At 49.6% G+C, this 26472-nt stretch overlaps 1 protein-coding gene and 1 long non-coding RNA gene across 2 annotated transcripts in view; both read left to right on the plus strand.

Moving 5' to 3' along the window:
* The window catches only part of LOC144767064 (transmembrane protein 176B-like), a 32533-nt gene extending 17072 nt beyond the window's left edge, over nt 1-15461 (plus strand). Inside the window, exons 4-5 of the mRNA XM_078650694.1 lie at nt 11825-11881; nt 15080-15461. Coding sequence (XP_078506820.1) covers nt 11825-11881; nt 15080-15376 — 354 coding nt within the window. The 3' untranslated portion in view covers nt 15377-15461. The remainder of the gene's footprint in view (nt 1-11824; nt 11882-15079) is intronic.
* Nucleotides 15462-16382: 921 nt separating this feature from the next.
* LOC144767074 (uncharacterized) lies at nt 16383-25912 on the plus strand. The gene is made up of 2 exons (XR_013598053.1): nt 16383-16570; nt 25604-25912. It is a non-coding gene; the product is annotated as an uncharacterized LOC144767074 (long non-coding RNA).
* The last annotated feature ends 560 nt before the right edge of the window (nt 25913-26472 follow it).

Below are 26472 nucleotides of genomic sequence, written 5' to 3' on the forward strand. Positions count from 1 at the left end.
TGCTAATCGTATAGAGAAATGAACAAGAGTATGGTCGGCCCAGACCGTGGGTAATGGAGGTGAGACCTCTAGGGGCGGAATATTGGAAACAAGCATTGAAAATGCAATAGGTATCGCAATAGAAGAGTTTAACATTTTTTGTTTTGCAAATGGATGAGTGGCGTTGCGTGGATGAGTGGCGTTGCGTGGATGAGTGGCGTTGCGTGGATGAGTGGCGTTGTTTGTGTGAGTGGCGTTGTTTGTGTGAGTGGCGTTGCGTGTGTGAGTGGCGTTGCGTGTGTGAGTGGCGTTGCGTGTGTGAGTGGCATTGCGTGTGTGAGTGGCGCTGTTGTTTGAGTGGCGCTGTTGTTTCAGTGGCGTTGCGTGTGTGAGTGGCGTTGCGTGGTTGAGTGGCGTTGCGTTGTTGAGTGGCGTTGCATGTGTGAGTGGTGTTGCATGGATGAGTGGCGTTGCCTGTGTGAGTGGCGTTGCGTGTGTGAGTGGCGTTGCGTGTGTGAGTGGCGTTGCGTGTGTGAGTGGCGTTGCGTGGCTGAGTGGCGTTGCGTGGGTGAGTGGCGTTGCATGGGTGAGTGGCGTTGCGTGGTTGAGTGACGTTGCGTGTGTGAGTGGCGTTGCGTGTGTGAGTGGCGTTGCGTGGTTGAGTGGCATTGCGTGGTTGAGTGGCGTTGCGTGGTTGAGTGGCGTTGCGTGGTTGAGTGGCGTTGCGTGTGTGTGGCGTTGCGTGTGTGAGTGGCGTTGCGTGTGTGAGTGGCGAGAATATATACATTGAATAAATGCAACAATATGGTTTCAATTGAGATGTGGTCTAATTTGTTCTAGATGAACCATATTGTATCATCGCGCCTTTGTTTGCGCTGCTTGGTCGACGGCGTTACGATCCTCTTACCTTTAGATCATCATCAGGACTGGGTTAGTGGAAACAGTGCTGTACAAGGGGGTAAGGGAGGGGGGTTAGAGGGATAGAGTGATTTTAAAGGCATCGCAGGCGAACTACATTCGAAGGGGACAGGGTAGCGGGGGCACGGAGGATGGGGGGTATATGAATGGATCACCCACAAACCGGGATTGGTAGATATGGCCCATGGGAGGGGGTAGGACCTGGAAGTCGCGGGTGAAGAGCTGAAGCGGAATGATCGCGCTGGGGGTGCGAAATCAAGGAAGGTTGCGTAGGGGTAATAGCTAGGGAGCAGCGCAATGATCAATGAGGTGTTGGGTATGTCGGGAGAGCAGCAGGGGGCTGCGCGAGGGAGGACTGACGTGGGAGGGGGAATGGAGCGCATGTCATGAGTTGGGCTGCGTGGGGAGCGTGCTAGGTGGCCAGCGAGGATCGGGCTGGTCAACAGGTGTGGGTACCCGGTCGAGTTAGGCTCACCTGGTCGTTCGAAGTCGGGAGGGAGAAAGGGAATAATCTAGTGGAAAGAGTGGTCCAATCCAAGGGGGATCCGTTGGATGTGAGTCTGCGCAGTTATCCAGTGTGGATCAGCAGGGTGGAAATGAATCTGGGAGGGAGGAAAACGGCATGGGTTACAGATGTGCTCCGCGACCGGAGCAGGAGGCATGACGGGGCAAGGGGAAGTTAAGGCTCACCTGGTCGTTCTAAGTCGGGGGGGGAGAAAGGAACGAATCTAGTGGACAGAGTGGTCCGATCCAGGGGAGATCCATTGGATGTGAGTCTGCGCAGTTATCCAGCGTGGATCGGCAGGCTAGAAATGAATCTGGGAGGGAGGAAAACGGCACGGGTTACAGATATGCTCTGCGACCGGAGCAGGAGGCATGACGGGGCAAGGGGAAGGAAAGGCTCACCTGGGAGGAGGCAAGGGAAAACCAGTATTGGCGGAGGCTGAGGCTCCGGTTCCGTTGGACAGGTTCGTAATTGCAAGGGAATCCTGTCTGGTGTGGTAAAGGCGTCGATCCGTGAGTGATCGGCCGGGGATCGAGAGTAATTCAGGAGGCGGAAAGGGGGCTAGTTAGCGAACACATAATCGTGTCATGGAGCGATCTCGTGATCGGGAGCAGAGACGGAACACGTACCTTAAGCGGGGTCTGTCGTGGAGTGAATCCAAGTTGCCATGGAAACGCAGGCAACAGTGGGAGGTTAAAAGTACTTGGAGGGGAGTGGCTGGGACTGGGGTGGGCGGGAAAAGGCCGTGACGTGTGGGGGGGCGGGAACAGGGGAACCTGAGCTAGCTGTGTGTGGTGGGCGTGTACCAGGAGAGGAGGCAGCAATCCAAGTGCATATAGAAACATTAGGCACAAGAACAGGCTAAAAAGAGTGCAGATGTGCAGGTTAGCCCGTGGCTCCTGCATAAAGTATTGACATGTAGCTAAACCATACAAATAAAAATCCGGCATGATTATACAACAATTACATACAGTTACAGCAATATTCTTGTATTTAGCAGGGAATTGCATAACAATTACATATAATTACAGCAATAATCGTGTGTATAATTTGTGTATATGTGGGAGCACATGGGAAGGGGAGGGGGGAGGAGAAATGCGACACGGCGGGCAGGGGAGGGGGCGGAGCGGGGAGAGGGTGTTAAAGCAGCCGGCTGAGGGAAAAGGGAGGGGGGAGGAGAAATGCGACACGGCGGGCAGGGGAGGGGGCGGAGCGGGGAGAGGGTGTTAAAGCAGCCGGCTGAGAGAAAAGGGAGGGGGGAGGAGAAATGCGACACGGCGGGCAGGGGAGGGGGCGGAGCGGGGAGAGGGTGTTAAAGCAGCCGGCTGAGGGAACTGATGTGCACGAGCTTTTTAGCTCAATGCGCATGCGCATTGAGCTTGAATTTCACGGGCACTGCAAGGAATCGTCACGATTCCTTGCAAGTTGGTTAAAGACTGTTTAAGCCCCAATAGTCTCGCAAGCTCGATGCGCATGCGCATCGACAGGCGATACCTAAAAACTGGGTCGAGGAGATGTCCAGACACAGCACAAATAAGTGTAGGTAAAAACAGAATCTGCCTCAGCAATCCTAGGTCGAGCAGCTCCGCTCCGTACTACGCTCTCTCCCAGCCCAGTCATATATCCTACTTCAGTGGCCAAGGCGGGCAGCCCGATTTAGATAAACTCAACATATTCTCAAGGAGGGCATCTTCTGGTGTGGCCAAGCTTTCTCAGGCTTGCAAGCCAGGAGTAGCAGGTGAAACAATTTAAGAGTCATCTAAGTGACTTTGTTGGTTAGAGATTAGAAAGGGCCATGCAGGGCATGTGACCAGCAGTATCACAGGAAGATATACATCATTACATCATTAGGTTTTGTTACCAGACGGAAATCTCTTGTTAACAACCGGTTGGAGTGGCAGACTCCACAGCCACCAAGCGGAGCCGGTTTCGGAGGGACCTGGTATGAAGGAGGGTATGCAGGCTGGAGGTTCAAAGCTAGTGTTCTGAAAAGGGGGTCACCATCTCTTTTTTTTTTTAAACAAACTTTATTAAGCACCACAAAGTGATTTCAAGTTGTCATACCAGATATAACATGGCATTTTCTTTTTTTGAATCGTAACACAGATTTCCTTCATGGAGATGAAAGATCTTCTTGCATATATCAAAATAAATAGGACAATCTTGTGACTATATCAAAGATAAATAAGAAAGATGAGTGCATACATAAAATACAAGTACCCTTCGGTACAATACGTAATATATACTTAAAGAACCCCGTTAACGGGCGATCCACCCACCCTCCCTGCAGGCCTGTCGGTTCCTTTGTGCCATACGACTTAGTGTGTGTGTGTATATAGTACTTGCTGCGGGTCACTCCTAGTGAGCAGATGAATTGGTAATATGACCTACACCAGCCCTTGGGATCGAGGACCGCAACTGGATACATTATGGGGTAGGGGTGATATGTGTGGGGTGAAGATCTAGTAGTGTTTTAAAACCTTCCAGCATAAGGTCCCACTCCATTGAGATGGGGTGTTTACGTAGTCCGCGTGCCTCTTCGCGTCTAAGTGCTGCACCTTCGGCACCGCACCACCGTACCACCTCCTCCTGCCATGCAAATAGAGTACGGCACCCAGGGAATTTCCATCTCATGGTGATCGCACGTATGGCCAAAATGAGGGCAAGGTCGAGGAAACGAAGTTGAACTTTCAAAGCTTTTGTTCGCCTGCGGAGACCCAGCAAACGCTCCAGTATATTGTCGGTGAGTGGTAAATGTGTGATCGCCCCAATTGCAGTTGAGCCCCCCCCCACAGTAGTCACGCTGATGAGAGCAAGCCCATAGCATGTGGGTAAAGCCCGCCTCTTCGGACCTGCAACGTGGGCAGCGATGTTGTGCGTCTGGGAACATGAGATGATTTCTTTTTGGGGTTAAGTAGGATCTGTGTAACACCAGGCATTGTATGAATTTAAATTTGGCATTGCGGGATACACGCTTGGGGTGTTCCAGAATACTCACCCATGCTTTATCAGTCAGTGCAGCTTCAGTTGTCTCGGACCATTTTGCCCTAAGGTCCGTGAATGGGATGGAAACTTGTGACCGAATACCAACGTATAACCATCTAAAAAGATGGCTGCCCTCCCCCATGTAATAGAGAGATCATACCAGTTCATGTTGCAGAGGTTCATTACGTTGAGATGCCCATGTCTCCTAACGTAGTGAGACACTGCTGCTTGAGTTAAATAAAGATGATTAGGTACGCCAGTGGCCTGTACAAAGGCGTCATGATCAAGGAAGGTTCCATCGCTAAACAGCGACCCCACCTCCTCTACGCCAGCGTCCATCCAGACTCGTAGCCAAGCCTTTGTGAGCTTACCACCAGTGGTTGGTATTCCCAATAGGGGAACATTACTGGCGTATGGGATCGCATCTGAGGTGTAAAGCAGAGCCTTATTCCAGCAGTGAAGTGCAGTTTTAAGTAGTGGAGGCACTGCAGGAGGAATTTTTACTTTCAGCAATAACAGGGTATGTAAGTCTCCTCTCTCTAAATCTGAGGTCTCATACCCTATTTCCTGCCTGCTGTCCAATACGATAGCCATTGAAGTTGACAAGCATAATAATAGTCAGGTACCCCCTGTTCGCCCTTGTGGGGTTCTGAGTGTAATTTCTTGAGACTCACCCTGCGTCGGTCCATCCTCCAAATAAGCTCTAGTAGGATTGTGTCGAGTGTGCGTAAATTGGACTGAGGAATCACTAGAGGTAAATTCACAAAAATATATAAGAGTCGGGGAGCACCACCATCTTCGAGATAGCAACACGCCCCATCACCGACAGTGGTAGGGATGTCCAAAAGGATACACTTGAGCGTATTGCAGTAATTGCCTTGGACAGATTAGCATCAAGTTGGTCCGCCTGTAATCTGTACATCTGGATACCTAGGTACTTAAATGTGCGTTTGTTACTGGTAGGGTATATATGCCACAATGTAGCATGTTTTGGTAAGGTTCGTCACGGAGATAGAAAGTATTTGATTTCCCTTCGTTATTGGCAAGTCCTGAGATACGTTCAAAGGTAGAATGGTGGGGAGGGGCTCCGCTCGGGCAGAGAGGTTGCGTATGTAGAGGATTATGTCGTCAGCGTAGATTGAGATTAAGTGTATGGTGCCGTCTATTGGTATCCCCAGTTGTTCAGCTGTGTGCCTCAATGCTTTTGCTAATAGCTCTAGGGCGAGGACAAATAACAGCGGGGAAAAGGGACAACTCTGTCGCGTGCCTCTGTGTATAGAGCTCTTGCAGGTAGGGAAGAGGTTGGTTTGCTATGTCTTTACTGAGGACCTTATATTCAGTTGCTAATAAAGACAAGGGCCGGTAACTAGATAAGTCAGTGCCGCCTCGTCCCGGTTTGGGGAGTAAAATGACTACGGCTTGCATGGTGGAATGGGGTACGTGACCGGACTCCAAGGCAGTCTTGTATAACTTAGGAACGAGAGGGTCTGAGTACGTTTCAAAGAATTCTATGGGCAGGCCGTCGAGTACCGGGGCCTTGTTACTCTTTAGACCTTTGGTAGCAGCCCGTATTTCGTGTCTAGTAATGGGGCCTGGGAGCGCCTTCTGTGTGTCTGCTTTAAGACTTGGGTATGTGAAGCTGTTTAAGAATTCATCCACTAAAGTATCTTCAACGTGTTCAGGTTCGTTATAAAGATCACTGTAATAATTACAAAAGGCAACGTTTATCTCTAGTTGAGTGTGGACCATGCCCTTGGTAGGTACCTTAACCCAGGCGATGATGGGAGGGGTTGGACAATCCCGCAATATCCGGGCCAGCAGCGCTTCTGACTTATCAGCCTCAGTGTGCTTCAATTGTGTAAATGCTCTATAGTCAATAACCCAGAGAGTTTCAAGGAGCTCAGCATGCTGGATGCGTGCGTCCTGTAAAGGGGCCTGTTTGCCTGGGTCATTCACTGCTGCGCGTTTGGTTTTCTATACGGATAAGGTTCCTATGTACCTCCTGCCGAGCCCCCACTGTCGACCCAATCACTCTGCCCCTCACGACCACCTTGAGTGCGTCCCATTCGATTAGATTGGAAAAACCTGTGTTCCAGTTCTCAGAAAAATAGTTTGTTATAGATGCAGATAGCGCGGTACGAAAGGGGGCATCCTCCAGCAGTTGGGGCCATAGTTTCAAAGTAGGGACTGGGGTAGGCTCCCTGCCCCATGTAAGGGTGATCTCTAAAGGGCAGTGATCAGAGAAGGTCTTGGCCAAGTATGGTATGTGGATTGGTGTATTTGGGTGGCAATGTTAAGGGAGTACAAAAACCTATCTATCCTAGTAAGCAGTTGGTGTACTGGGTAATAAAAGGAGTATTCCCTATGTGTAGGGTGTAGCATTCGCCAAACATCACTCAGTCCGCTCATCCAGGTTTTCAGGGCATCAGCTTGTTTGTGGGCGCCAGTGCCATGCAGCTGGGGATGGGACCTATCTAAGTCCACGTCCAAGACAGTGTTATAGTCCCCTCCCAATATCCAGGGATATGTATCCCACCCAGTCAGGGCAATGCCTAGGAGAGTACAAAACTTGTCCTGATCCACGTTCAGGGCATAAATTCTACCCAAAACCACTGGTAGGGCATCGAGGGTTCCCCTAAGCAATATAAACCTATCCTGTTCATCTATGCGTTGTTCCAATTCTGTATAGGGGACACGGTGTCGAACATGTATGGCCGCCCCTCGTGCAAAAACTGAGTAGTTAGTAGAGAAGATTTGGCTTCTCCATTTCTTTCGAACCTTCAAGGCCTCCGATTCAATAAGGTGTGACTCCTGAAGAAAAACTATTTGTGCTTTATGTCTAAGGAGGTGAGCATGAACCCGGTGTCGTTTATGCACGGCGCCAAGCCCCCGCACGTTCCAGGTCAGCAAGTTATATGAACCTAAAGTGGTGGAGTGGTCAGGCATGATTCAAGAATGTAAGCTGTGCTCCCCCTAACTCAGAGCCCATTAACTATCGCAGGCCAGGGGTGCCCCTTCCCCTTCAAACTAATAATACCCAGCTCAGCTATTAAACCGTGCTGGGCCAAACAAATAACAAAAACTTACAAACAGCATAGAACAGTACGTTCGCTTCGTGGGGGGCCGCCGCCACCGCTCATAATGCTGCTCCTGTGGTTTCAAAGGTTCTGATAGCTCAACGGGACCCGGGGGGACATTTGAGCTTTTTCATCTAGTATGACTGGTCACCTTAGGCATACCCATTGCATAAAACATGATATTGACAAGTCCAGCAAGCCTGAACAGGGAGACACTCAGGCAGTTTGGGCATTAGATACACATATGGCATCTAAATGATGTAACTAGTGTTCTATGACAAGTTCAGTTTAACGCAAATTAGGTAGGGAAAAGGAAAGGATACTGGTAGGTTCGGAAGTTTCGCCACATAGCTTGTGTTGCCCTGTTGCATTGGTGAGCAAAGTGAGCAGGCACGCCTTGTTATGCATCCGCCAGATCATCGACAGTCCGAGGTGTCACAGAGGGGAACAGGGTGATACTATTTTCGGAGTCCGATTGAGTGGTGCTGTCTTGTGACAAGTCGGACACGATCTGAAGGTTGTCATTGTGAACGGAATTAGCTATTGCCAGTGCCTCAGTCCTGCTACTCATCATCTGTTCATAGGTAGGACCATTGGTGGCGGAGCTGTGCGGGCCCTTGGCGGCAAGGCAAGGGCCACGGCCCTGAGATCTGGTAGGGCTGTGACGCACAGAGCCGGACGACCCACCTTGGCTCGATTCAAGGTTCATCACTTCCAGCCATTCCTCTGCATCCTTTGGGCTGGCAAAAAAGTAGGTTTTTCGGTCATGTATAATTTTTAATAGGGCCAGGAATAGTAATGCATATTTGAGCTAGACCACCTGTCGTTTTTTCTTCACTGCTTGAAAGGAAGAGCATTGGCGCTGCACCATTACTGTGTAGTCAGGGTACAGCGAGATTCAATGGTTCTCGAATTGGATCTGCGTTTGTTCCCTTTCTTTTTTCAAAAGAACTTTGCGGTCCCTGTATTTTAACAATCAGGGGTCGCAGAGGCGCCCCTGTACTTGGCACTCCAGTAGGAATTCGATGGGCCCTCTCCATGCATAAGTATGGCGACAAGCCCTATTGAGCCACATGGTCTCGAAACCAGGTTTCCATGAAGTCAGCAGCTCTGTAGCCTTCACTGCGCTCTGGAAGTCCTATGACACGTATATTATTACCACGATTCCTGCCCTCCGCATCTTTGACCCTGTCTTGTAGTCCGTGGACCTGCTGTTGTAGTCCTTTTATCTGTTTCGTGTGTTCCGTGATTTGAGGTTCCACGCTGGTCAGGGCTTTCTCATGTGCGTGGACCGTGTCAGCAAGTTTTGCGTGGTCCGCCCGGAGGAGTGTAAAGCCAGTCGTAAGGGTATCAATCTGTTTTTCTATTACTTTATTGGAGTCTCTGACTTCTTTTAGTATTAGGTCAAGTTTATCAGGGGGACCTCGGGGAACCTTGAGGAGGAGGAGCCGGGTGATGGTGGTCCAGCAGTAGTTTCGGGTACATCTGGCGTGCCTGTAGCAGGATGGTTGTCCAAAGTCTTCCCATTGAGTCTCCCCATGGCGCCCACAAGCTCTTACCAGACGTGCGCTGTAGGAACAAAGTGATGGGCAGAGGGGCACCTCGTAGCGTGTCACAAGCACGATGATATCGTCCCACAGAGTACCCCCTGCAGTGGATGCGTGGTCAACCCCCAGAGAGAACCGGGGGCCCAGGCAACCAGGCTGGTGTATGCCGGTTCCAATCGTGGGCGCAGCTTTCCTGGCACAGTAAATTAATGGGCGCACCAAATAGAGTAAGCCCAGGTTAGGCCAGGCCCAGTCGCTAACAGCACATGCACAACACTGCCAAGCACATCCCCAAATGTCAGATGAAGACATTACGTAGCGCAGTCCCCAACGCCCCAACTCCAGGCCAGGAGGTAGACACAATCAGAGGGAGGCAAGACTACCAAGTGCCTCACGCCACCCAGCACAGCCGCGTATGTGGAGATCACCCGTGAGGCCCACCAAGTAGAGCCGAGCACCCTCACTCACCGGGGGTCTGGAGAGAGTAATCCTGCAGGGTGCACAGAGTCCCCAGCAATTAGCATCCACCTCCGCACTCCACCGCACAGCCACTCCAGCACGGCGGCACTACTCCGTCTGCAATTGCTTCGGGCCAGGTACAGGACACGTGGAAAGGTTAGGCCCACCTCACTCTCTGTGCTGTATAGCGCAATTGTGCAGTGGGGGGGCTCCACCAGGCCCTGGACACAGCACGATGCACCCGCACTCACCAGAGGATCGGGGTCTGCATCTGTGGGTCTCTCTCCGACTCCCACGATCTTACGTCACAGCTCCTTTGCGATGTGCTGGCACTCCAGAGTCCACAACCCTCAGCTTCTAAGCGGGTTCCGGCTGCAGGGCCAAGCAATGGCTGCCTGGGGGACCGCGCCACGGGAGGCAGGCAGCGGCCATGACGCTGCAGCACCGCTGGTCTCAGGGGCAGGTAGGCTTCCACGGTATGAGTCTAGACAGCCGTCCAGAGCATTGCTCCGGTCAGGGAGGAGGGACCCGCAGCCCAGGTCTTGAAATCTCGCTGCAGTGGCTCTGCGGTAGGCCTCAGCAGCCCCACCCGGCTGGGCGGGGGGCAGTAGCATCAGGAAGATAGAACGGTGAGCACCCCTCAGTGTGGCACACAGCGGCACAGGGCGAGGGCACTATCGAAGCTCAGGGGCTGGCACATGCACCTGTGTCAGCAGAAGTCCACAGCCCTCACCACTGCAGCCGCCGGACGTCCCTCGCGGTAGTCAGCCACCTCCGCTCCAAGTCATCGAGTCCGAAAAGCCCCAGCTGCCAGCCAAGGACCGCCTCCAGGCACGGCGTGGGTCGCGGGGGGTCAGGGCTACCAGAGCCAGCGGGAGACGCGATGCATTGTGTCAGCAGTGCTGAGGCAGGTAGGCTGCAGGTCCACAGCTTCGGCAGGCGTGGCTCATCGACCGAGCTGTTGCATCGATCAGGTCAAATTTGGCAGGCTGGTATCATGAGCACCCAATGGCCGCAGGATAGCGATCGAAGCCCCTAGAGCAGGTCTGTGCCCGGCGATGACACAGGATTATTCCCCCCAGGGTCCGGAGCCTCACCAAACTATGTCCGCCATCTTAGGTGGCTAGCCACACCCTCCAGGGTCACCATCTCTAAAGGTAGCATGCACCTGGCTTCCACATGGACCTCACCAGGTACTGTCACCAGTACACCACACACACAGCTTTAATAAAAGTAAGACACAGACACGGAACCCCAGACATGGCTCTTACATGGTTTTTTAGGCAGTAAGCATCAGCGTTACAACGAAAGAGGCGCGTGTCCCTACTGTAGTAACTGCCGCCAGTCACTGGATAGCATAGGTTGAGGGGCAAGGGCGGCCCGTTTCCCTTACCAAGCAAGTAAATGCTCTGATGATGAACCGTACTGGATAAGTTTGAACACCTTCTCTAGTCTCATCACCTAACTGTCCAGGTCAGTGGCGGAAAAACACAAGTCTAGTCAGCGAGAACATCAGCCTCTTCGTGCTCACAGAAGTCGATCAAAAGCACCAGGTTTGGTAACAGTGCGCTCTATAAATGTTATAAATAAATAAATAAATAAATAAGGAACCTTCTCCGCCAGGTGGTCCTAATCTACACAGACCACTTGGCCACTATGCTTTATACACAGAAACAAGGGGGTGTACACACACTCCTGCTGACCAGAAGGCACAGCAGGTTTAGCATCGGACACTCGCACGTCCGACACCTCCTAGCCGAACACCTGTTGGCCATTGACACAGACTGAGGGTGCAACCCTTAAAGGGAGTGTGGAATGCGGGGTTGCAATCTTTGGGGCTGGCCCGGTTTGAACCAAATGGATATATATGGAGTGAATATTGGTGGACTGAGTGAACCGCATCTTAATCAAACCCCTGTTCCTATTAACATTAATGAAGACCCTGGGGCTCTCGTGAGTCTTCTGTGTTAGACCTAAATAATTTAAAATGTTTTTGGCGGATCAATTACCTGAAAACCTGTTGGTTTTGGATTGGAACTGTAGAGAGCCTTTTAAGGTAAGACTTTATCTTTAAACATGACTGACAGTCCTAGTATAACTCTGCCAGCAGCACCAGCTCATGTCTTCGACAAAGTCTGGAAGATTTTCCATGGTACCGGTCTAGTACAGAAAGTGTATCGCCTTATTGTTTTTTTAAACTACTTTTTATTTATTAAGGAATCGAGTTATATACTCACATTTATACAATGTAGTAAAACATATGACATAACTACATTCCCTGCTATGTGGAATTCCTATCTTCTCCACTAGTATCTCTTTGATTATGCCTGAGATGTTATCTTTTCCTTCCCCAGATCATCCTGGCTGGAGCAGTCTCCATCATTGCAGCAAAGCGTGGCAGCCCCATCTGGGTAAGTGTTTCAGCACTTCCACCAACCAGTTGCACTTGTGAACTATCTTAAGTGAGTGGTCTTGCAAGGGACACACCGCAATGAGATATGGTGCTGGCATGGCATGGAGACATGGTGCTGGCATGGCATGGAGACATGGTGCTGGCATGGCATGGAGACATGGTGCTGGCGTGGCATGGAGACATGGTGCTGGCATGGAGACATGGTGCTGGCGTGGCATGGAGACATGGTGCTTACATGGCATGGAGACATGGTGCTTGCGTGGCATGGAAACATGGTGCTGGCGTGGCATGGAGACATGGTGCTGGCGTGGCATGGAGACATGGTGCTGGCGTGGCATGGAGACATGGTGCTGGCATGGAGACATGGTGCTGGCGTGGCATGGAGACATGGTGCTTACATGGCATGGAGACATGGTGCTGGCATGGCATGGAGACATGGTGCTGGCATGGCATGGAGACGTGGTGCTGGCATGGCATGGAGACGTGGTGCTGGCATGGCATGGAGACATGGTGCTGGCATGGAATGGAAACATGGTGCTGGCATGGCATGGAGACGTGGTGCTGGCATGGAGACATGGTGCTGGCGTGGCATGGAGACATGGTGCTTACATGGCATGAAGACGTGGTGCTGGCATGGCATGGAGACGGTGCTGTCATGGCATGGAGACATGGTGCTGGCATGGAGACATGGTGCTGGCATGGCATGGAGACATGGTGCTGGCATGGCATGGAGACATGGTGCTGGCGTGGCATGGAGACGTGGTGCTGGCGTGGCATGGAGACATGGTGCTGGCATGGCATGGAGACGTGGTGCTGGCATGGAGACGTGGTGCTGGCGTGGCATGGAGACGTGGCGCTGACATGGCATGGAGACATGGTGCGGCAGGGCACAGAGACATGGTGCGGCAGGGCATGAAGACATGGTGCTGGCGTGGCATGGAGACGTGGTGCTGGTGCGGCAGGGCACAGAGACATGGTGCTGGCATGGCACAGAGACATGGTGCTGGCATGGCATGGAGACATGGTGCTGGCATGGCATGGAGACGTGGTGCTGACATGGCATGGAGACATGGTGCTGGCATGGCATGGAGACATGGTGCTGGCATGGCATGAAGACATGGTGCTGGCATGGCATGGAGACATGGTGCTGGCGTGGCATGGAGACGTGGCGCTGGCATGGCATGGAGACGTGGTGCTGGCATGGAGACGTGGTGCTGGCGTGGCATGGAGACGTGGCGCTGGCATGGCATGGAGACGTGGTGCTGGCAGTTTCATTCTTGGGCACCGTCTTTCTCGTCCCACCTTCATGTTTCTGTATTAGAACCAGCTGCCTCTGATTTCTACAACCTTCTCATTCCAAGCTTGTTATTTGGTGGCACTGCACTCGCCTGTTCGATCCCGCAGACCTCCTTTCTTGAGGTGTGATTGAACCCACCCCCTGGCCACCTCGGCTCACGTCACTCTTTAGGTCTGATGACCCGCCGCTACTCTATTGTGTTCCCTACCCCAAGTCCTCTGCTCCAACAGCCATTGAGAGCTTCATAGCATCTCCTAACGCATCCTTCATGTCATAGGTGATTGGCCGGGCTCCATGGTGTGATCCACCATCCCTCTCCCGATCATGCTGTGCAGTCCCTCTGCAAGAGTTTCTGACACTGGGAGATCCGTCCTTTCCCTTGTTGCAGCATTCCGAGGCCACTGTATAATCAGTGATGACTTGTATCTCCTTTTAGAAATCAACTAGCAGCCCGTCCCGACATTGTCCGGGGGTCCCCCTTTGCGCACCCGCCACCTTCAGGGCCCCTAATTAGCTGCACACAGTTCACCGCTCCTCCCCGCGTTTACTGGCCGGGCCGCTCCTCCCCTTGCTTCACCCACCTCTTTGCAATAAACCTCATCTCCGGCCGACCAATGCCCTCTGCAAACACGCACACATGTCTCTCTTTATTATTATGTTATTTTGCGTTCCACCTCTTAGCAATAAACCTCATCTCCGGCTGACCAATGCCCTGTGCAAACACGCACACATGTCTCTCTTTATTATTATTTTATTTAACCTCATCTCCAGCCGACCAATGCCCTGTGCAAATACGCACACATGTCTCTCTTTATTATTATGTTATTTTGCGTTCCACCTCTTTGCAATAAACCTCATCTCCGGCTGACCAATGCCCTGTGCAAACACGCACACATGTCTCTCTTTATTATTATGTTACTTTGCGTTCCACCTCTTAGCAATAGACCTCACCTCCGGCTGACCAATGCCCTGTGCCAACACGCAGACATGTCTCTTTTTATTATTATTTTATTTTGTGTTCTGTCTTTTATTTCCGTTGTGAATGTGGTACCACATTGGAGACTTCCCGCAGGCGTGTGTGAGCGCTAACGGGCCGCTTCTCCCCTTGCTTCACCCACCTCAGCCCGAGTCCTTTCCTCCGCTCCTCCCCGCGTTCCTGTCAGCCGCACATTGGAGTTTTCCCGCAGGCGTGTGTGAGCGCTAACGGGCCGCTTCTCCCCTTGCTTCACCCACCTCAGCACGAGTCCTTTCCTCCGCTCCTCCCCGAGCTTCACTCAGCCGCACACGTTCCGATCCTCCCCGCGCTTCACCTACCTCAGCCTGAGTTCCTCGCTCCTCCCCGCACTCCTGTCCGCCGCTCCTCGACCTCCTCGCGCTCCTGTCTGCCGCTCCCCCCGTGCTAGATGATGTCAGCACGCACGTTCACATCGTTAGCGCACACGCCTGGCGCTACTTCCGAGGAACTACTTTTTTATGAATGTATATTTTTTATAGAACGTATATTCTTTGGGTATATATAGCCTATGTCACTCTGCAGACCCTGACAATTCTAATGATGTATCGTGTGTTTGGATTGGCGCTGTGGTTCCCGAGTTTACCCGCCTCAAAGGTTCAAAGTTCTTACTTTATAATAGTAGTATAGATATCCCTGAAAGTCTTACATAGAAACTGTTTTTGATTAATCAGGAGTTCCTCAAAAGTTGTTTGCCTTTTTGTTGATTCAAGTGAAGTCTTTCCTATGCTCATTGGCCCGTAAGGCGATGCCCAGATCCAAGTACAGAACCGGATGCTGAGAATGCGGGTTTAAACCCAACCTGTTATGTGTGTTTGTGACTCCATCTTGGGGTGCGAGCCCCACACCTGTGGTGCTTATGATGATTTTGTATATTTGTCCTACAGGTGTCTGCCGCGTGGCTGATGAACTTGGCGAGCTTCGCTGTGGCCATTGCAGGGATTGTGATGATCGCCAATGACTTCACGTGGTTCTCCTGGCAGCAGTGGAGCCCCTCTTACATTTGTGATCGAGAGAGCAATGGTTACAATGGTTATAATGGCTATAATGGTTATAATGGTTATAATGGCTATAATGGTTATAATGGCTACTACGATTCCACTCGACCACCATCCAGAAACCAGAAGATGGAGGAATGCATGGCTGCCATTTCCAAGTTATTGGTAAGTAAAGACTCACCCTGAAGGCTGGGACAAGAAACCCACCGGTCTGCCTACACACATCCACATAGCATGGCATGTGTGGAGAACCCACACCCCTGAAGAACAAAGATGCATGCCATTGACACTGGGGAAAGGACTGCACACCACTTATTTTTTTCCTGGAGACTGAGCCATAACTATCAATGCTCATCGACATTAGTCTGCACTCCTCCGCTGCCTATGCACTCCTCCGCTGCCTATGCCGCTCCAGTAGCAACGCATGGGATATTCAGGGAACTGCGTTACCTCTCCATGTCTGAACTATACAGACATATGTTCCTTCTTTTCCATTTTTCCTATCTACCCTTCAGATGCCAGAACTATGCAGACATCATTTCCTACTTACTCACTCACGTCCCCTCTCGTTCACTCAGGAAGTCCTCCTCTGCTTCTATGTGGCATTGAAATTTCACCTAAAAGCTCCTCTGACGTTTGGATAGGTTTGTGCTATAGAAATACCATATACATACATGCGTGCATACATAACTATATAGACCGATATAGGAGAAAACAAAGTGACCAGGGCATAGTAGAGGAAAAGAGAATGGCAGAGATTGAGCAGGACCGTGTGGGGACAGGGAAATGACAAAGAAAGACAAGAGATTTGTTGGCAGAAAAGGTGACCGGGTGGAGGAGATGGTGGCAGACAGTAAAGACCACTGGGACAGATACTGCGATTGAAAGGGTGAAAGCGACAGGAACAAGAGGTGTTTCTGACATTAAAGAAATGGTAGTGTTGGGAGACCAAATCTTAGGTTGAGGGGTTTATCTTCCACCGTACCAGTAAATTGTAAAACAATTCATTTAATATGAAGACACAGAAAGGAACACTTCAGGACCAGGCAGGACAGCTCATCCCCGGTGGGAGGGTTATGGTTGGGGGTAAAGAACCCACACCCTAGAGCATCGGACAGCAAAGCAACCATGCAGACCAACCTCACATGTGCTGGCTTCAGAGAGCCCCATAACTTGATTTGAAATGGGCCCTGGTTCTTGGAAAGGAGGGTGTCGATGAGTGATGATGCATCTCAGTGTTGTTTCTTCTCTCCTCTGCAGAGCGTGCTGACTGGCATCAGGATCCTACTGCTGGTGGTCACCTCCCTGGCCATCTGCATTGCTCTGTGGTCCATGGGCTACAGCTGTCAGACCCTCTGCTGTAACCTGGTCTCACAACAGGTACATACCAGGGCTTGTGGTGTCTGCCTGTCCTGACTGCTTCTTCTGAATGAGGTGGCGGGGTATGTGCGGATGTGTTCTGTGGTGTTGTGAATAATTGCACTGAGACCTGTAGCTGTTGTTGGGATGAACCCAGGTATCTGCCCACAGGTGTCTTCCTTCCTCTAAATATTTTTCCGCCAGCCAACACCAAATGGCATAGTTGTGTGGTTTCCATTTTCTAGAGGAAACTGCGTCTGTTGGACAACATGAACATTGGGATCGGTGCCACACTGATTCTGTGCACCCCCCAGGACATGATGGCCTATGGACCAGCTAGCTCACAGTTCCCCCAAAAGCCCCCCACACCCAAACAAAGTTACGAATGGTCGGGGTAACCTTAGACAACCCTGAACCCCTCTGGAATCATGGTACCCGATCTAGAACCCTTTCGCTCAGTCACTCTGCTCTCTCAGAGAAGTATACAACGTATACACAAAGGGGTGTGTTCAATATTTATTGAGCCATTGTGATTCTTGTATAAAATATATGTGCTGTGATAATCAATAGACAGAAGCAGATATAAGTGATTAGTAATATGAGGATAGTGAACACAATGAACAGTTCCACCATCGTGCTAAAACTATGTGTATGTGCGGGCATATAAGTACTCAGTATAGAGTACCCCTATAGTGCGTTTCTAACCTGTCTAAGTGTCTAGGGTACACGTATGCTCTGCCAGGAGTCCCCTATTGGATGATCCATAACTATTACCCAAAGGCAAAGTATGTAGGTCCCCATCTTGGTCTCGAATTGGACATCCCACCTCGTAGAGGGATCGACAGGACCCAGCTGGGCTGAAACGCCAGGATCGCGGTGACCTCCCAGTGACCGCTGAGTGCTCCCCCAACTGAGTACGGTAGTGAACGTGTATTCATAAAAACCCTGACCATTCTTCCATGTCGGTGCCTCAGCTGAGCTGACATTTTTTATGATTTCTTGATAGCAGAGTCGCCATATGGGCCAAACAACAAATAACGCCCTGTGCACCATATTTCGAGGTCTTACACAGAATGTTCAAGGCACCGTGATCGTGTAAAAGCGAAGTGATTTTGTAAGCAAAACAGTTTCATTAAACTAATCCTGCTTTGTCACGCATGCAAATGTGTCATTTTGTGGAAGAAAAGGCAACTTAACACCTTCAGCGCGGCGCGAATTTTCGCGCTGTGCTGAAGGTTCTAATGAGCCAACAGGCTCATGACGGAACGGTTCCATCATGAGCACAGCTCAACCGACGCTCATGACGGAATCGTTCCGTCATGAGCATCGAAGGGGTTAAGAAAACACGTACATATTTTAAATGCATCATGTGACAGCAGAAAGCGCCTCTCTTTTTGACTGTTGCTCAGCTTCATGTGTTTTTTGCTGCTTCCGGCATCTATGGTTGAATTGCCCTTTGCAACCTTCCAGCGTGCATTGGATTTATTTATTTGAAACGTTTTATATAGCGCGAACATGCTCCGTCGGGGAATCAGAGCACCGTACAGCAGAAAAAGGATACGATTGGTCACTAAGCAAGTAAACATCATAAACATTAGTGGGAAACCAACCAATATACAGTAAGAACAAACCCAAACCGCAAGGTGAAGCCAGGCATCCCGCCGCGAGGGGCCGTTGTGGAGATTAAGCAAGCTATTGCCCAGAGTCGCAGAGTGTGAACCCGTGAATAGAGTAGGCACCGGAGCGAAAATTGTCGAGTCCATGGACATTTTGGGACTCAAGACCCCACCGAGGCAGGAATTGAACACTGGTCCCGGGCTGACCTCTGCTTCCAGGTCTGCCTCCTCTAACCAGTGAGCCACACTTCTCCACGTGGAACATGTAGCGAGAACATAAGTTGCATCCAGAACATGTCTCAACAAATGAGATAGCCTTGTTGTCTGTAGGGCATAAAAGCTAGTTATGTTATCTTCAGGACAATTGTTGCAGCTGGCTATTCAGGATAAATCCTTTGATTTGTTTTTTGAATGAGTAGGTCGAAGGGTTAAAACGGACATCGGGCACAAGATCATTCCAAATTCTTAGGGCCAGACCCGAGAAGACGCCGTTAAAGGTTCTTTTTTTTAATTTTTATTCATGAGGTTTCAGCAGGATGGTGCTGGAGCTTCTTAGGGTCTGAATCATACCAGAAAGTTTATGCTCTTTTGCTAGGTAAGTGGGGGTATTATAATGAAGAGCTTTGTGCATCAGGCAGGCAATCTTGAACCTAATCCGATCTTTGAGTGATAGCCAGTTGAGCTGAATTAAATCAGTTGTGATGTGATCATGTTCATGTGAGCCCGTGATGAGTCTGGCTGCAGAGTTCAGAGTGGCCCTGAGAGGGGGCCAGTCTGGCTTTGGACAACCCAGCCAAGGTCGCAATTCCATATTCCACACGGGAGATCACTAGGGACTGGACTGCAAGTTGCAGGTCCACAGGAGGTAGAAACTGCTTGATTTTCCTAAGTGTGTTGAGCTGGTAGTTGGCTTGCCTAGTTGTTGCACTGATGGGGTCTTGCATATTCGGGTAGATGTCTAGCATGATGCCTAAAGATCTAGTGGAATGAACAACACGTGGATCACAGTTGAGGGCTGTAAGTCGTTCGAGCCAGTCTTGAATGGGTGTGGAGTGGGTGGGCTTGGCAATCAGGAGGAATTTGGTCTTGAGAGTATTAAGCATAAGGTGATTGTGAGTTAACCATTGTTGTGTTTTCAGAACAACACAGTTCAGAGTTTTTATATCTTCCAGAGACGGCATTTTCATATAAAGTTGTGTATCATCAACGTACATGTGGTATTGTATGTTTGAACGTTTCAGGATTTCTGTGAGGTGTTCCATAAACAAGTTGAAGAGTGTAGGTGAGCATGTGGAATCTTGAGGCACTCCATTTGAAACTGGTGAACTGTTAGTGAGGGAATGGTTCACTTTGATTCTTTGTGTTCTGTTCTGTAGGAACAAGGCTAACCAATTTAACCCCTCCCATGCTCGTGACGGAACCGTTCCGTCACGAGCCTCGGGTGGGCTGTGCTGGTGACGGAACGGTTCCATCACGGCCCCGCTGCCGCGCCTGCGCGGCTCTGATTTCGCACCTGCGCGGCGCATTCTATTGAGCGGGCGGGGCCCTGACGGAACCGTTCCGTCACAAGCACAGCTCACCCGCGTGCCGTGACGGAGCGGTTCCGTCACGAGCACCGGACCGCCGTGCCGCCGTGCCGCCGTGCCGCCGCCCCGCCCACTTAGCGCTGTGGCAGAATAGCCGTCGCAGCGAAGGGGTTAAGACCGGGCCTGCTATCCCCATCCTTTTTTCCAGAAGGTCAATCAGGTTTTCGTGTTTGACTGTGTCAAATGCCAAGGATAAGTCAAGAAGGATAAGTAGGCAAGGCTCATTTTGGTCAGGTAGACTCAAGGTGTCATCAACAATGTGGGTTAGATCCATTTCAGTACTAAGTCCTGCTCTAAAACCAGATTGGTATTGGTCAAGCAGCTGAAACTTTTCGATATGATTGCAGTGTTGTATGTGTACACATTTCTCAAGAAGTTTAGCTAGAGTCACAATATTGGAAACTGGATGGCAATTGTTGGGATCAGATAAGTCGACATTTGGCTTTTTGGAATGGGTGTGACTTGTCTTATCTTTAGGAAGTCAGGAATCCTACCCTGTATGAGCGATTTATGGATAATCACGGACCCGAGAGGGAGAATGGCAGAACTAAAATCCTTGAAGAATTTGGCCGGCAAAAGAACATGGAAATGATTAGAGGGGTTTAATGACATTATGATTATCTGTAGCTCGACATCGTCAGGAAGTCTGAAATTGTTACACGATGCATTATTTTGTTGAGTAAGGCCTATGCCTCTGTGAGATGGAGCAGTCTCTGAGGTTTGGCAAGTGGATGTAATGGGCTGGGTCCGATGAAGCCTATTTTGGGATGCAAGTTGTAGTTCTAGTTCAATCTTTTTGGACTTTTGGATAAAATGTGCGGAGAAGACCTCTTCACTGGGGAGAGATATCTTGGGAGCAGATTGTGGGTCGGTTGAGTGGTTAGCTTGTTTTATGATTTCAAATAGTTTTTTAGGTCTGTTTTTGGCATTGTCTAGTTGAGATCTAAAGTGTTCGACTTTCGTGCTCCGGATATGTTTGTTGTAAAAAGTTCCTGCTCTCCTCAACTGTTTCAGTTTTGTTAGGGAAGGATAGTTTCTCCATAATCTTTCTGAGAGCATTAGTTTGCGACGCTCCTCATTGAGGGAGCGATTGAACCAGGGTTTGGACTGTTTGACCGTTATCCTCTTGAGTTGCTTCGGAACAACAGTGGTGAGAATATTTGTCATAGTATGTATATAGTGTTCAGTGAGGTCGTCCAAATTGGTCAAGTGAGGGGTTGGAGGTAGTAAGTTATTTCTATCGGAGGTTACGTCAATTGCGTGAATGTCTCTTAGAATCCTGGACCTCTGTTCATTCTTATGAGGTTGACCTTGTCTAGACATTATCTTTTCTAGGATGCGAAAAGAGATTATGTAGTGATCCAACCAGTCACACAGTGAAATGCCTTCCAGTTGTATCATGTTATCCTCAGCTGTGATTAAATCGAGGGTGGAGCCCTTGTGAATGGGTTCATTGCAAACCTAGGTGAAGTTGAGGTCTGATAGGAAAGCCTTTAAGGTACACAGTGAGGGATCAGCTGTATCATTCCAGTGCAGTGCAGGATGAAATCCCCAAAGAAGATATGGTTGGGTGGTAGGTCAGAGTTAGAGCCTATGGTTTCCATAATTTGTTCCATTAAAAGAAGACTGTCGGTAGATTCTGTGGAGCAAACAGACAATCTTATCGCTGTTCCAGAGTTTCCAGGATGTTTAGAAAACCTGTTTTGCAATCAAAACTTTTGAGAATCTAACACTTACTATGTGAGGGGCTCTCTGTATTTCAGTGTTTCCATTAATCTGATGATAATAGTGTTGGGAAAGCCACCAGACTCCTAGGGGAGCCAAGTCAAATGTCTTGTTTGGCCCCTCGCAAACAAAGTAGAAGCCAAGCCATCGATTATTTAGCATATAAATTGTGCAGCAAATGTCACATAACAATATCAAACACTTTATAATTCAAAAACGGTTTATTTCCTTCACCCTCACCTTTAAGTTTAGTACATGAACGTATTGAATGACCATTATTAAAAGTAATAGTTTCAAAACCTGAAATAGTCAAGAATCGAGCAGCACATACTGACAGTGCGCGAACCAAGAGACAAAGGAGTCTGCCACTTGCTGTGTGAATGGCACAAATTGTTATTATGGGTAGCGACATCATCTTTTAAACCTTATACAAGTGAGCTTTAGGTATTACATTCAAACTGAATTGCTTGAAGCTGTTCTCAAATGAACTAGACACTGAGAGGAAATGAGATGCAATGCAGTGAAGTGACAGACTCTGCACCTTCTTCTACCACAAGATTAAGACTATCTACAACAACTTCGACACCCAGGACCACCCCACCACGCCAGGAAGCACCACAGCCGATGCCGACCCCCGACCGACTCTGCACAGCTGGGTCCCACTCACCATGGATGACACCATAAAGACCATGAAAAGCATCCACTCCGGAGCACCTTCGAATCCCTGCCTACACCGCATCTTCCACAGAGCCGCCTCCGGCCTAGCACCCGAGCTATGCCGAACCATCAGCTCGTCCCTCGAGACAGCCACCTTCCCCGATGACTGAAAACACGCCGAAATCAACCCCCTCCTGAAGAAACCCTCCACTGACCCGACAAACCTCAAGAACTTCAGGCCCATCTCCCTCCTCCCCTTTCAAGCCAAAGTCATCGAAAAAGCTTTCAAAGCCGAGTTTGCCGACTTTATCAAAAACAACCACGTCCTGGACATCTCCCAATCTGGATACTGAAGCAATCACAGCACCGACACTGCCCTCTGCACCGCTACCAACGACATCTGCTCCCTCCTTGACCAGGGCAAAACCGTGGCCCTCGTCCTACTGGACCGTTCAGCAGCCTTCAACACCGTCTGCCACCGTACCCTTGCCACAAGACTCCACAACGTTGGCATCCAAGACAAGGCCCTCAACTGGATCTTCTCCTTCCTCACTGTCAAAACACAATGGGGTAGACTCCCACTGTACTTCTTGAAACTGACAGAGATCAGCTGCAGAGTACCTCAGGGCTCCCCAATCAGCCCCACCCTCTGCAACATCTACATGGCCCCCCTCGCAGCCAGCGTCAGGAACCACTGGCTCAACATTGTTTCCTGCGTATTCGAAACCCAGCTGATCCTCTCCCTCACCAAAGGATCTACTGTTGCCAGGAACAACTTTCACAAAGGAAGGAAAGCCTTCGCCGCCTGGATGAAGGACAGCTGCCTGAAGCTCAACTAAGACAAGGCAGAAGTCTTCATCCTGGGAGCCACCCCTCCGCTTGGAACGACTCTTGGTGGCCTCTGTTCTAGGAAGTCACCCTATCCCCATGAACCACGCACAAAACCTCGGCATCGTACTGGACTCCTCACTCACTCTAGACCGCCAGATAAACACCGTCATCTCGGCCTGATTCCACACACTCCGCCTGCTTCAAAAGACCCACCGAATCCAGGGAGACAGTCACCCATGCCCTCGTCAGCAGCAGACTTGACTACGGCACCGCACTTGATGCCGGTGCCACCCAGTAACTCCTCCGAAGACTCCAGATTGTCCAGAATGCCACAGCAAGACTAGTGACTTGTCCTCAACATCTCCCCGCAGCAACATTACCCGACACCTCCGCAAACTCCACTGTCTCCCAGTTGACAGAAGAATAACCTTAAACCCCTCCCTCATGCCAGACCCGCATACCTGAATCACTGTCTCACATTCCACGTACCCAACAGACACCTCCGCTCCGCCCAGCTTTCCATGGCTACCGTCCAAAAAACCTGCAAAACCAGAATCGGAGAAATGTCCTTCTTCTACCTCACCACAAAGACATGGAACACCCTGCCCCTCCACCTCAGAAATAACCCTCACTGATGCAATTTTGGAAGGACCTTAAGACCTGGCTATTCAGATGAACTCAGCACTTAGTCTGATCCGCTGTGCCCCATTCCCCCACAGCGCCTTGAGATCTGCACGGACAAGTAGCCGCGATTCACAAACCCTGATTGATCGATTGACTCTGAATCATACAAAGAGGTGGGATTTGAGCTAGGATTCCTGTTTCCACATTTTGCGTCCATCACATAGATGGGCCAATAGTTTGTGTTTGTTTCATGAGCTGAATAAATGAGTACTCTACGTTCGCTTCCAAAACATATAAATCATTAGAAGTCTTTCATTCAAAAAGTTCATATGATTTTTGTTTTAAAAGAGGCAAAATCAAAAACAGTGCATAGGTTGGTCCACACAAGGTAATCCAGCAAACAGCATGGGTTTAAAAATGCGTCTAAATTGGTGTTCGTACCAGTGGCACAGGGAAGGGGGAGAGGGGGAGGATGGGAAGGAAAACAAATACACTTTCCTGGAAAGTAATCAGGAAGCACACAGTGTCCCGTAATCCAATCACGACGCTGCTGTCACATTGACAGCAGCGTTGTGATTGGTCTGAGTGTAGTGGTTTGGCACACAGTCAGGGACTGCGAGTCTGTGCATGTTCTCCACCCAGGTTGTGCATTATAGCCATTTGGAGAACATGCTAAGTGCACAAGATCGCCGGCCAAACTGTCATGCGCACCTAGAGAGTACCCACCACTTCTCTGCCTGTTCTGTGAGCAGCCCAGCCCCGCCCCGCAAAACTGCCTCAGCAGGGAAAAAAAAAATGATAAAAACATTGTGTTATCATTTTATTTTTCCTTTTTTTACACTGCTGAAAATCAGTGGGGCGACGCTCCTCCGCCTTAGCTGAGGAGCCGCCACTGGTTCCTATTACAAAGTGAAGTGTAAAGGAAGAGTGGTTTTTATATTCACATTATTGGCTTTTCCTGATTTCACAATTTAAGGATGGGCCTTCACCCATAGAAACATTTGCCATGAAACAGAGCTCATGGGCATCCCCACAGATTCCTCTCTGGTTACAAGGCTTCAATGGACCACAGGAGAAGTTCAGGTGTGCTGCTGGAAATAGACATGGTTTCACTCACGTGTTCTATGTACAAACTCCACTTTCAATGGAAAAGGCTCAAGCAGAAAAGCCGCCTTTAAGGTTTCTGCATGGCATGGTATACACAACTGTCAGCTTTCATTCATTTATCAGTGTTTGTCTTTGTGAACCAGCACGCGTGAGAGAAGTGCATTTCCTAGTGTCTTTGGCTTGGCACCGTTTGTGATCACCAGTCTCATGGGACATGTGCCAAGGGCCAGAGTCAGCCATTGAGCCCAAGCCTGGCTGCTGCTTTGACTACCTCGTCCTATAGATAATTCAGACTTAATACACCACAGTTGGCCCACTCCCAGTTTGCCCAACACAGCACACTGTACCAAGTAACTATGGGGCATATTATCAATAACTGCGTTAAAATTATCGCCAATTTAGCTGCAGGAAACTGCCGCTAAAGCAGCGATAATTGCTTGATAATATGCCTTTGAGAATTCCCATAGAAGCCCAGGTTCACCCCAGAACCCCAGAAGCCCCTTATTGCCGCTTTAGCGGAAGTTTCCTGCAGCTACAGCGGCGATAATTTTAACGCAGTTCTTGATAATATGCCCACATGTCTTTCCCTTCTCCCAAATGCTCTTACTCAACTCTGCACCTGATATGTCTACAGAGTGGCACCCTCATCCGTAGTGTACTGCCCTATGATGGATCTTATTAAGCTCGCCATCTATAACCTCTACGTGGTCTCTTAAAGCTTTTGTGTCCTAAGCGGATGTGTGGCGAGCTTCTCGCTTCAGGTTCATGCACTGTGGCCATCGACTGATGCGTCTTGTGGGCCTCGAACATCTTCTGAGCTTCCACTTCAGTTCCTCCAGTGCTTAAATAAAATCTGCATTTACAACATTTATCTAATGGAGTCTTCTTCTAATCCCTCTTTGTTTCAGGAAGAAGATGTGGTCAAAGTTGGCAACGACAAGGAACAGTTGCTCGCCGCCAAGGTCCTGCAGAGTCCTGCGAACCATCCAAAGGTGGAAACTGTGTAGAGGCTTCTCCAGGGTCACCAAGTGTCCACACAAAAGACAAATGGACCAGATTCCTCAGTGCTCTTCTTTTGTGCTTCTTTTTGCCTGCAGCAAAAAATAATAATAAATAGAATTGAAAATAGATTTGGTGAGGATGGTGGTGCTGATAGATACACCTTTATGTAGGATTCTGCATATTGTCCATGTAATAAAGACCTTGAATTCCACAAATGTGTGTTTTGTGTTTGTGTGCTGTAGTTAGTCGTTTGTTGCACAGGGTGTATATTAAGTTGCACATGGTGCATGTTAGGTTGCACACTGTGCATGTTAGTTTGCACAGGGTGCATGTTAGTTTGCAGAGGGTGTTTGTTAGGTTGCACAAGGTGTATGTCAGTGAATGTTAGGTAGCATAGGGTGCATGTTGCGTTGTACAGGAAGTATGTTAGGTTTCACAGGGTGTATTTTGTTGTGTGTTAAGTGCCACAGGGTGTGTGTTAGCTACCACAGTGTGTATGTTAAGTTGCACAGGGTGTATGTTAATTACCACAGAGTGTAGGTTTTGCTGCTGTATGTTAGGTTGCATAGGGTGACTGTTAGGTTGCCCAGGGTGTCTGTTAGGTTGTGCAGGGTGTCTGTTAGGTTGTGCAGGGTGTCTTTTAGGTTGTGCAGGGTGTATGTTAAGTTTCAGAGGGTGTATGTTGGTGTATGTTATGTTGACCATGATGTATGTTATACTGCACAGGGTGTATGTTGGTGTGTGTTAGGTCGCGCACTGTGTAGGTTGCGCAGGG

The sequence above is a fragment of the Lissotriton helveticus genome, chromosome 1_1 (assembly GCF_964261635.1).
Source record: "Lissotriton helveticus chromosome 1_1, aLisHel1.1, whole genome shotgun sequence".
NCBI lineage: Eukaryota > Metazoa > Chordata > Amphibia > Caudata > Salamandridae > Lissotriton > Lissotriton helveticus.